Genomic DNA, 12,757 nt, shown 5'->3' on the forward strand with positions numbered 1-12,757 from the left:
TAAAGGATATATTTTCCTTTTCAATTTCAAACTCTTTTAAAGTCACTCAAGTAAATTTAGTGACATTTCTACATGCTAAGACAAGCCTGGTGAACATCAGTAAAACTCACATCAGTCTTTATTGACTAAAAATATGTCACAGCAGGTAATTGCTGCCATCTCTGTCCTTATTTATCACAAACTTACTGTTCCAGTGGTGTGCGCTCATAATGATGTCAGTATATACACAAACAAGTAAATCCCTATGAGCCAAAGGTTTGCCTTAAACACTCAGTTTGAATTTCTAATATAGTGATTGCAGGCAGACAGTGCTTTGAGCACATGCTGTTCAAACCTGTGGCTTATGAGGGCCAATGAGAAGAAACGTGGCTTAAAGCATGGAGCCCAGGACTGGCCTGACATAAAGGGTCAGCCCACTGGATCATTTTGGGAAATGTAAAAACTGAAAATCACACTTGTGTCTCTTTTACAGCAGCCTCACTTATGAAGAGGTTGTGCATGGCCTGAAACACTGCACCAGTAGAGCTGTCATGAAAAAGAAAATTCAACTTCATTAAGTGGAAAATCTGGACCTCTAAAATTATTTAAATACAACCTCAGGTGAACAATATATAAATACACTGTGTCCTCAACCCCAGTGAAATGCTGTGATGGGACAGTGAGAGAGTTGTGCATAAATCAGGGCCTGCAAACATCAATGAGCTGAACCAATGTTGTACAGAAAAGTGAGCCAAGTTCCTCCACAATTATGTGAGAGACTTATAAAGTCACACAGAAAACAACTACTTCAACTTACTGCTGCTAAAAGTGGCTCTCCAAGAATTTAAGCTTAATCTTTGTTAAGTATATAAGTTAATAGTATAGACTCATGTGTTGTTGTTCATTTGAGTTTGTATTTATCTAATTCTAAAGGAGGATTTTTACTTTCTTCTTTGTGACCATAAGTAAATTATAAACCATTAAACTGCAAAAAAGGGACGTTTTTCTTAATTATTTGTACTTCATTTAATACCAGATCAACTTTAGCTTCATCAGAAATTTCATGTCTCTGTCATAAGTCTTCAGTAAGTAATGGGACTTCTTTTTTTGTGAATTAATGACCTGCTTCTAACTCTATGCATTGATTTATGAAAGTGTTGGCCGACAGAGGAACAAAACTCAAACACATTTTTACAGTTGCAATTATTTTCATCACCAGTTTTATAACAAACATGTTGTTAAACTCATTCATACTCAAACAACTGAAATACTTTGCAGTTTTTAGGTTTTAAAATGTTATTGAGGAATAGTTTATCTTAAAATCAAGTAGCTGTATGTGGCTCAAAGTAAACTGCATTGGATCCCTGCCTTAAACAGAAAGGAGGTAAGATGGCTTGTTTCAGACAGAGGAGGAACTGGCCTTAGTATTATTATGAACTTTGAATCATGCTAAGCTACTCAAGCAGAGTCCAAGAACAAAATGTGGTTTAATCTTTAATCTTTTAACTTTATGGTTCATTAGCAGAATCTAATAATAATAAATAAAAGTTAAATCAAAAACTTGCTGAGTTTCAGATTATTTTTTATTACTAAAAAAAGGCACCAAATACAGGCATCAGTATTGATAGCATTGTTGTCATTTTCCACAAAATAATAGCACCAAAAACATAATGTCATTCCCATAATTCCCCACTCCCGTGTAGTTTGATAGGCACACAGTGGGAAGATGACAGGAGGTGGGATCAGCGAGAAAGACGCATCACGTGAGAACAAACGTGTTTTTCTTCAGCAGTGCACTCGAACCAGTGTCATACACTTAAAAAAATAATACAGGTACATCAGTAGCTGAGTGGTAACATAATACATCACAGGAGGGTAACATAAAAGTACATAAATGAATACAAATAATTATCTGAGTGATGTGAGAAAATGGATTCTGTGTCTTTGGGCAGAACAAAGGCAGGTAGACACGTATCTCCTATAAGTGATTATTTTCATTAGGACAACAGTAAGGCTGAAGCAGTCGATCGTGTGGACGGGATCAGTGAAAATCTACGTACACTGTCGCAGAAAAAAACAAAAACTTTGGGTGATTTATTCTGAAATTCATGAGGAAAAATACTGCATGGCACTTAATATTGGCAGCTGTCAGAGCACAGTACAACTCAAAACTTAAGAACTGGTGTTGAGCAACGTGACAGTACAAATGTCTCTAAGTAAGGCTTAAAAACAGGTTTATTTTTTTAAATGCAAATCCTGCTAATGAAGGCAGAAATAACAAAAGGAGATGGCATAATTGCACTTGAAAAGGTTGTCATTCATTTTTGTTATTTACACTCATTCATTCTCGGGCGATAGCAGCACACCGGACGTGCCAAACACTTTAACAGCAGCTGTAGCTCGTGTAGAGGTTTCTCTGAAGGACGTTTCTTTTTTGTGGAGCCAGAATTTTGATGTTTAATTCATCTGCAGAATCAGTGAGCAATGCTAGTAATATAAGGGGGGATCAGAAAGTTCCAGCTTTTAAGCCAAAAAACCCCAAAACATGAAAACATTGCTTTAAATTTGGCTGATGTCACATTAAAGGTCATCTTCTAGAGAAGCCCTGATTTGAACACGAATAAACTCGTTATCCTCAGGTATAGAATTCAAAAATCCCTCAGTGAAGTGGATAATTCAGAGACGGTAAACCTCTCCCATGAGATGGAAAACTGAGGCCCCCTCGTGGAGTCAGGGCAGGACGGGATGGCCTGGAGTCTTGATGATGGCTCCAAAAGTGAGTCAAACCCATCGACCGCCATGCAAAAATGCCCAACTTAACAGCATTAAAAGCACATTTTCAGCCTTGCTTCTATTGGTAGTTTACATTTACAATAAGATGTCAATTGTTTTGTGTGTTTTTGGATATTGGAATTAAGGGCGTGGCCACAATAACTGACAGGCGTCCTGACACAAGCAGCTCTCTACTGGCTTTGTGAAGCCTTTTGATGATCATCTGATGATGAAACAGATGATTTGACTCCTAATATGTGCGATGTGGTTCAGACCAGAGGAGAAGCTGAGGTTTGGAGACTGCCTACCAACTATTGGAGGTTTACTGGGTACGCCCAAAACTAATTGGAGAGATCCAGCTCAGGAACGCCTCAAGATCAGCAGGAGGAAGTGGGAAGTGTTTCTGAGGAGAATGATGTCTGGAAAACCTGCTGCTGGTGACGAGAGCTGGGTCTCTGGTTTTAACTCGTCAGTTTTTATTACGTTCCTCTGCATTTAAAGAAAAACAGCTCTTCATGGCAGGAGCTGACTGTTTGAACTGTGTGTATGTGGAAAATGGTGAATGTATTCAACAATCAGGCACTCTTTTCCTCAACAACAGGGCTGCTAGCACTACTGCTAGTCATCACAAAGTTGTAGTCTTACTGTGAAGTTGGGGTAGTTGCATGAGCATCCGGGACTGCAGCACTGACATTTATGGTTTGGAACAGAAGCACTTTTCTCATTGACTGTCTATTCTTTTTCCTGGTCGACCGCCAGACTGGTCATTGATATTTGACCTACAGTCAATGGATTCCAACAATTTTCCAACCATGCTGCATTTCTAGAGAACACGGCAGAAATGCAGGAGCTCGATGCCCACATCTACCCAAGGGTGGAGGATCCATCCATCAGGAAATACATGAACAGTACGTAGTGATGTAGCAGGAGCTCGAGGAGCAATTTTAAAATAAAGATTTGGATATGCTCCAGAAGATGATCTTGAAAGGGAGACATTTAAAAGGTCTGTTCTAGGACTTTCTGATCCCATCATTCAGCTGAAGGAGGACTTCTACACTGGCTCCCCCTCCACAGCAGTGACATGAATAGCAGTGACGTGACTAAATGCAGCAGAAAGAGTTTTTTTAATGTTTTTTTGTTTTCTTACAAAAACAATCACCAGTGTCTGAGCTACGGTTCACCGTTTTGGTGCTAAAAAGGCTGCAAATGTCAAGTAACACAGTAATGAAATGAACACAGTTTGAGGTGAAGTTTGGCTGATCTGATGCAGATGTTTTGGCTGTTTCACACAGCTGTGTGTTTTATGGATTCCTGAGGTAGCCCAGTCGCCTGCGCGTCACACTCTTCCCTTTTTCAACGTGGTATAAAAATACATTAACCTCTCGTTCCAATAAGTACAAACTTTCTTTTAGAAAATACCTTTTTTTAAAATTCCACTTTCACCTTTTCCTCGCCTTCCTCGTCACGCGTTTCAGACTTCAGTGCCGTCGTTGAGGTTGTTGTGGAGTTTGACCTCCAGGTTGACCTGTTTGACCTTGGCCTTGCTGTTGGCCTCCTGGTTGCGGTTCAGGACGTTGATGTTTCTCACCGTGCAGTGCTTGGTGCCGAAGTTCTTCTCCACACACTTGTCCATGCACACCTCCACTTTGGTGTTGAGCGGATACTCCTCGTAGATTTTTGGTTCCTTCTTCTTGCTCTTCTTCTTGGCCAGCCGTCGGCAGCGGCGGAACAGGAAGCAGGAGGCCAGCAGGACCAGGACCAGCAGGGTGATGGCGGCCACACCTCCCCCCACGGAGCTGCCCACGTGGGCGTTAAAGGTGGGGGAGGGCCCGGCTTCCAGGTAGAGCGACTTCATGTTGGTGCCGTTCTTTATTTGATCTCCTTCGTTGTCGTAGATGAGCGACTCGTCGAGCGTCAGCCGGCCGCTGCGATCCACCAGGTCACGTTTAGAACGGCTGAGCTGATACGTCACAGAGCGCTGAATCCTGGGGTTGGACCGCGACTCGGGGCTGATCACATAAATTACCTGCAGGTACCACTGGTGCCCCGCCTCCACCTGTCAATCCCCAGAAAGAGAGGATCATGTTAGCTGCACAGTTTGTTGTAAAGTACATTCAGTGTTCACAAATTATTATGTAGAATATGCAGATCAATAAATCTGGACCCATCCAGCTGGTCTACAGCGCCCCAGAGGCACAGAACAGCTGGTGCAAATATCCTCCAAAGAGAAAAGTTTTACTTTTATACTTTGATTACATTTCAGAGACTGTGCTTTTTCACTTTTACTTGAGTAAAGAAGTTAAATCAGTACTTCAACTTTCACCAGAGTACTTTTAGCAGAACTATCTGTACTTTTACTTAAGTAAACTTATACTCTTATACACCATCTACACCAGTGACTGCACCCCTACGCACCCCTGCAACATCATCATCAAATTTGCAGACGACACCACTCTGATGGGGCTCATCACCAACGATGATGACACCGCCTACAGGGATGAGGTCCAGCAACTGTCAGAATGGTGTAACTACAATAACCTCACCCTAAACACCAAGAAAACAAAGGAAGTGGTCATGGACTTCCACAAGCAAGAACTGATCCCCCTCCCCTATCCATAAAAGGTGACTATGAGGAGAGGGTGTCCTCCTTTAAGTTCCTCGGCACCCACATATCCGAGGACCTATCCTGGTCCACAAACACATCAGCCCTAGTAAAGAAAGCCCAGCAGCGCCTCCATTTCTTGAGGGTTTTGAGATGGAGCAGGCTGCAGACTGAACTCCTAGTGTCCTTCTACCGTGCCACTATCGAGAGTGTGCTGGTGCACGCCATCCCTGTGTGGTACGCTGGTTGCATAACAGCTGACAAGAAGAGACTACAGAGGGTCATCAGAACTGCAGAGAAGGCGATCAGCTGTCCACTCCCCTCCCTGGACTTATTTGCCAGCTCAAGATGTCTCTCCAGAGCCAGGGCAATTATAAAGGACCACCTCCATCCTAACCACCACCTCTTCAACATCCTGCCCTCTGGAAAAAGGTTCAGATCCATCAGGTGCAAAACCAACAGACTAAAGAACAGCTTCTTCCTGTGAGCTGTCAGAACTCTTAATGCAAACTAAGAGTGTGTAAAGACTTCCCCAACACATCCACCCTGACACTGCTGTTGATCATCTATGTGCAATATCTCAGTCTTTCCATGTTCTGTGCAATATTTTTGGCTCATGTAAGTATGTTGGTCCCAGTCTGTTTCAATGTTTCTTACACATACACCATGTATATAGTTCCACTCACATATACATATACACTGCTTTTTATTTTATTTATTATATTTTTTTCCCCCTTCGTTGTATATTGGTTTCTCTTCTTCTTACTTTTGCACCTTTGTGGTCCAGCTACCCAATTTCGCTGTGCAAGAAACTGCACAATGACAGTAAAAAGCTCTAAGTCTCTAATTCTACTGCAGTTCCCACACCCACTCTTTTTGTGAATGTTGCGAGCCTCCTTCTACACGTTGGTCAAGCTAAGATATCTGAACAGTGGATAAGATTTCCTGTTCTGTCTGCGAGTCACTGTTTATGAATGCAAAAGCTTAAGGAACGCTAAACTGTCAGACTTCAGCATTTCAAGAAATTTATATTTACCAGCTTTTGATATCTTGCCACTTGCCCCAAGTATTCTGTTACAATATAACTGATCTTTCATAGCCATATCACAAAGGTCTATCTGCCATACTTCTTGTTACTGATTGAGATTTTATCAAAGTAACTATTTTAAGCATCTCCAAAAGTTCAAAGCTGCTGTGGCTCATTGAATGAGAAGTCTTTACTGTCTGGACTAAATCTTTATTACTTTCTTGTAATCAAACTTACATATTAACAGCTACTTCTCACATCAGATCACACAAACACACTATTGCTGTGCTAGACAGCGCTGTACCACATGTGCTGCTTCTGATTCCACACACCTTGTAGAGCGCATCAACCTTCATCGTGAAGCCGTCAACACCTGGCATGGCCGTCATGGACTGCAGCTCTGGGATGTCTGAGGCAAAGTGAGCCTCGAAAGGAACGTCGTGGAAAAATCTGTCACAGACATCGGGCTGTTTACGATCCTGCAGAGGAAACATGAAGAGAGGAAATGATAGCACATGTCCAGAAACACTGTAGTCTCTTTTTTCAAATCGGAAAACTTAAATAAATCTGTACCAGCAGCAGGAAGCGATGTTTGAGGTGTTTGTTGGGTTGAATGCAGCCGTACTGCGGCCCCTCGTTGTACAGAGTCCCCGTGGGGTCGAAGAAGGGAACATATCCGTCCCTGCCGGTGCACAGGTAAACCTTCTCCAGCTGCAGTTTGTAGGCTGCGTTCAGGTTCTGCTCAGGGTTCCACAAAACCCTGCCGTACAGAGTCTGACCTGCAGGGGGCAGCAGAGGGACATGTTTTCTGCTGTGTACTGAAGCGTTTAAGGGAATTAGAGTGACTCGGTTCATACAATATTGTAAAATACAGTAAACAAAATGTGATTGTTTTATTACATAATAAAAACATGTTTCTGTATATAATAGTCACAGAAAAGTATGAGTAATGTGAGGAAATATATTTAGTTAAATTAGTAATCATGTCCACTATTGAATATTAAAAAAACACAAAAACAGATCAGCATGTTGTTTCCATTTTAAAGATAAATGCCTCTTACTGTATAAAAAAAACCCCAAATTAGTACAATAAATATTCATTATTTATTAATATTAATAATAAAATAAAACAAAATAAAAGCTGAGGTGGTGAGACTCATTTTTCGTGGAATGACTATATATATATATATTTTAGGGGTGCAACGATACACAAAATTCACGGTTTGGTTCGATACTTTGGTGTCACGGTTCGATATTTTTTCGATACAAAAAAATGTTCATGGTTTTTTAATTTGTCATTTATTAAATTTGAAATATATATTATTTATGTTTTATATATATTTTATTTATCTATCTATCTATCTATCTATCTATCTATATATATATATAGATAGATAGATAGATAGATAGTAGGGGTGCAACGATACTCGTATCGATATTGAACCGTTCGATACAGTGCTTTCGGTTCGGTACACATATGTATCGAACGATACAACATTTTTAATTTATTTTATCAACTTTCCTTCTGACGGTGCTGTCTGTGTTGAGCGCTCAGTGGATCTGCACTCGACAGTGCAGCCTAGGCGGAGTAGTCGAACACAGATTCACTGAGCGCAGGGCAAGCTAGCTAGACAGAAGTTAAGCTCGTTGCAACATGGCAAATTGAACCTCCCCCACCCTCATTCAGATCTGGCGTCTGGAACTATTTTGGTCTTCATGTGACGTATGACCCTGAAGGTAAGGGTGTCATGGACTAAAGTAAAACAGTATGTCAGATGTGCCACGCAATGCTCAATTACATGAGTGGGAACTAGTGTGTTAGCGCAGTTAGCTCGTTAATGTGTTGACGCTGTCCAGCCCCACACACGGGGCAATCCGCGGTAGCTCGTTAACGGAGATTTGCCGTGTTGTGGCGTTAACCTCATTTCAGATTAAGGCTGACAGCACTAGTGGGAACACAACGAATATGACTGCACATTTACCCGATAGCATCCTAGTGCAAAGACAAGTGGAAGCAGACAAAAACAACAAGCACGCATACAAACTTTACCCGAGTCATTTAGACAGCCGTTAGCACATGATTCTCCTTATGGGGACCTGATATGTTTAATATGCTGCTGAGAATATAGCCCAGAAGAAGCGTATAGTATAGCTTTTATTTTGGAAAGAGACATTTCTCTGTAATAAACTCTCTTTTCCAAAGATGAGTGATTCCTCAATCAGATACAGGGCTCGCAAAATCGCTAGCCCGACGTCCCGGGGCTAGCGATTTTTCCAGTCGGGCTGCCCTGCTCTGCTCGTCGGCCTATCGTAATAAGGAAAAATATACAGTGGGGCAAAAAAGTATTTAGTCAGCCACCGATTGTGCAAGTTCCCCCACTTAAAATTATGACAGAGGTCAGTAATTTGCACCAGAGGTACACTTCAACTGTGAGAGACAGAATGTGAAAAAAAAATCCATGAATTCACATGGTAGGATTTGTAAAGAATTTATTCGTAAATCAGGGTGGAAAATAAGTATTTGGTCACCTCAAACAAGGAAAATCCCTGGCTCTCACAGACCTGTAACGTCTTCTGTAAGAAGCTTTTCTGTCCCCCACTCGTTACCTGTATGAATGGCACCTGTTTGACCTCATCATCTGTATAAAAGACACCTGTCCACAGCCTCAACCAGTCAGACTCCAAACTCCGCCATGGCCAAGACCAAAGAGCTTTCGAAGGACACCAGGAAAAGAATTGTAGACCTGCACCAGACTGGGAAGAGTGAATCTACAATAGGCAAGCAGCTTGGTGTGAAAAAATCAACTGTGGAAGCAATCATCAGAAAATGGAAGACATACAAGACCACTGATAATCTCCCTCGATCTGGGGCTCCACGCAAGATCTCATCCCGTGGGGTCAAAATGATCATGAGAACGGTGAGCAAAGATCCCAGAACCACACGGGGGGACCTGGTGAATGACCTGCAGAGAGCTGGGACCAAAGTAACAAAGGTCACCATCAGTAACACACTACAACGGCAGGGAATCAAATCCCGCAGTGCCAGACGTGTTCCGCTGCTGAAGCCAGTGCATGTCCAGGCCCGTCTGAAGTTTGCCAGAGAGCACATGGATGATACAGCAGAGGATTGGGAGAATGTCATGTGGTCAGATGAAACCAAAGTAGAACTTTTTGGTATAAACTCAACTCGTCGTGTTTGGAGGAAGAAGAATACTGAGTTGCATCCCAAGAACACCATACCTACTGTGAAGCATGGGGGTGGAAACATCATGCTATGGGGCTGTTTTTCTGCCAAGGGGACAGGACGACTGATCCGTGTTAAGGACAGAATGAATGGGGCCAAGTATCGTGAGATTTTGAGCCAAAACCTCCTTCCATCAGTGAGAACTTTGAAGATGAAACGAGGCTGGGTCTTCCAACATGACAATGATCCAAAACACACCGCCCGGGCAACAAAGGAGTGGCTCCGTAAGAAGCATTTGAAAGTCCTGGAGTGGCCTAGCCAGTCTCCAGACCTCAACCCCATAGAAAATCTGTGGCGGGAGTTGAAAGTCCGTGTTGCTCGGCGACACCCCCAAAACATCACTGCTCTTGAGAAGATCTGCATGGAGGAATGGGCCAAAATACCAGCTACTGTGTGTGCAAACCTGGTAAAGACCTATAGTAAACGTTTGACCTCTGTTATTGCCAACAAAGGTTATGTTACAAAGTATTGAGTTGTATTTTTGTTATTGACCAAATACTTATTTTCCACCCTGATTTACGAATAAATTCTTTACAAATCCTACCATGTGAATTCATGGATTTTTTTTTCACATTCTGTCTCTCACAGTTGAAGTGTACCTCTGGTGCAAATTACTGACCTCTGTCATCATTTTAAGTGGGGGAACTTGCACAATCGGTGGCTGACTAAATACTTTTTTGCCCCACTGTATGTCAATGCTTTTGCATTCTTTCGGAAATGTAGCTGGGTAATTATGTCATTGGCATCGGTGAGCTACTGTCAATATGTGACATATTGAAATCGCGTTTGAATTTGCGCTTGTTTTTTGCTTTCACTTTGCAATCGCGCGAACTGTGTATAGAGAGCGATAGCACTGATTGGTGAGTGATGATAATTTGCGCACCAATTCCTCTGACATCGTCTTATCAATCGTTAGCTTACTATGCAAACATGACAAGTGAAATCTCCTGCAGCTTAAACATGTGAGAGGTTGATCGCGCAGAGAATCGCTGAGCTTATGTGAGTGCGTGTGTAAAAGCAGCAGGATATATATTTTAGTTCTGCTGAGCCAAATAAGACAGGTCAGGGTGAAGAAGTGACAGCCAAAGAAAAGCTTACCACAAAACGGAAAAGTTATGACAAATCAGACTATAAGGCAAAAAGAAAGTGCAGCTTTATGGTTTCATGGACAAAAGAATTTCTGTGGCTGCAATATGATGAGCTAAATAACCAGGGCTGCACATAAGTGGTCCGCAGGTGCGCATTCGCTGTCAAAATAAAAAACGCGCACAAGATAAGAAGTTGCAACACGTGTTTGCGTACATAAGATTTTCAGGAGGAGGACAGACATTTGTTTAGAACTCTTAAAGATGTCGAAGAAGCTCCTTTAAGCAATTACTTTGGTGTTCCTCCACCTCCAAAGAAATGTCAGGAGTCCGAACCACAAAAGAAGCGCGTGTTCTCGGAAAAGTGGTTGCAGGAGGTGAGCTGGCTTTAAACAAATGATGAACGCACAGAGATGTGGTGCAGAATGAGCCGTGAAAATTTAATAAATGACAAATTAATAAAAAGGCATCAACATTTTTTTGTGTATCGAAAAAATATCGAACCGTGACACCAAAGTATCGAACCGAACCGAACCGTGAATTTTGTGTATCGTTGCACCCCTAATAGATAGATAAAATATATATAAATTATATATATATATATATATATGTATCTATATGTACCCATGGAGAACGCTCCTTTGTAGTCCATCTCAGCCATCGACACATCAGCAGTAGCCGGCTCCATCATGAACACCTTCTCATTGTTGCACAGCTGGAACTCCGTGTTGAGCGAGTAAACCACAGGAACAGGCCTGTTGGTTTGTTGGAAGGCAATCGGCACCAGAAACCTGTGGGAAAAAAATTGTGTTCAAGCTCCTTATGCAGTAAATCACTATGAAATTTGTTTGGAATCTTGTTGGATTTAAATAAAAGAACTAATTTGAGAAACTGTCAGCGGTAAATCTCTGCAGCTGTTTGGTCGTACTTCTCTGGAGCGTGAGCTGTGCAGGACAGCTGTTTGTCGCCGGGATCGATCCACGGCTGAGTTGGCTGAACAGTGCAGGGGACCAAGAAGACTGTGTACTCTCCAGAATAGTCCTTCCTGTTCAAGAAAACACAACATTTTTACTGTCACACACTCATCATCATGGGAGGTCAACACAACCTGAGCCTATAGGCTGGTTATGAATGAATGTACTGACCTGCTGTAGGAGCTGGTAGCCCTCCACAGCTGGTACGGTGAGTCAAAGGTTTGAGCGCTCCACAGCAGCTGGATGTCAAACTCGATGCCTCCGAGGTGGTCGGGGGCCATGAGGCGGGACTTGTGGCCCGGCAGGGTGTGGTGCTCGAGCACAAACTGACCTGGAGGGAGAATAACAGCAGGGGGTCAAACTCAAGACTGTTTGATTTTTCATCCATCCATCCATCCGCTTCTCCTTTTCAGGGTCGCGGGGGGCGCTGGAGCCTATCCCAGCTGTCATAGGGCGAGAGGCGGGGTACACCCTGGACAGGTCGCCAGTCTGTCGCAGGGCCAACACACAGGGACAGACAACCATTTGCACTCACATTCACACCTAATGGCAATTTGGATTATCCAATTAACTTATCCCCACAAGCTGCATGTCTTTGGACGGTGGGAGGAAGCCGGAGTACCCGGAGGGAACTCACACAAACACGGGGAGAACATGCAAACTCCACACAGAAAGACCCCGGCCTGATGTTGGAAATGAACTCAGGACCTTCTTGCTGTGCGGCAACAGTGCTAACCACCGTGCCACCGTGTTTGATTTTTAGTGTAAAAAAAAAAAAAAAAAGAAGAAGAAGAAAAAGAGAAGAAGAATATATCCTGCATCCTATTTTTGCACACCTCATAAGGCTTTGTGGTCTAAAGGCACCGCAATACCATTTGAACAGGCACAGTAAAGCCGCTGAATGCAGTTCTACAAACACGGCGAAAACCAGAAGCTAAATTTAAAAATAACAAATGTTTGACCATAAAGGCTAGAACTGTGTAGAACTGTGGGATAAAACTGAAAACTTTAAATTGTCAGTTTAATTTCCTCTCTCTGTGGCCTCCTCATTGCTGTAATAAAAGATGGATTTAC

At 42.5% G+C, this 12,757-nt stretch overlaps 1 protein-coding gene across 4 annotated transcripts in view; it reads right to left on the bottom strand.

The window, feature by feature from the left end:
- Window positions 1-1,550: 1,550 nt before the first annotated feature.
- The window catches only part of fras1 (Fraser extracellular matrix complex subunit 1), a 337,242-nt gene continuing 326,035 nt past the window's right edge, over window positions 1,551-12,757 (bottom strand). For all 4 annotated transcript variants that reach the window (XM_087849466.1, XM_087849465.1, XM_087849467.1 and 1 more), the window contains 6 exons: window positions 11,855-12,014; window positions 11,638-11,754; window positions 11,334-11,500; window positions 6,954-7,159; window positions 6,713-6,859; window positions 1,551-4,807 (listed from right to left, as the gene is read on the bottom strand). In XM_087849466.1, the coding sequence (XP_087705592.1) occupies window positions 4,223-4,807; window positions 6,713-6,859; window positions 6,954-7,159; window positions 11,334-11,500; window positions 11,638-11,754; window positions 11,855-12,014 (1,382 nt within the window). In that variant the 3' untranslated portion in view covers window positions 1,551-4,222. The remainder of the gene's footprint in view (window positions 4,808-6,712; window positions 6,860-6,953; window positions 7,160-11,333; window positions 11,501-11,637; window positions 11,755-11,854; window positions 12,015-12,757) is intronic.

Source organism: Neolamprologus brichardi, chromosome 12 (assembly GCF_056152115.1).
Source record: "Neolamprologus brichardi isolate AB-2024 chromosome 12, ASM5615211v1, whole genome shotgun sequence".
NCBI classification, from domain to species: Eukaryota; Metazoa; Chordata; class Actinopteri; order Cichliformes; family Cichlidae; genus Neolamprologus; species Neolamprologus brichardi.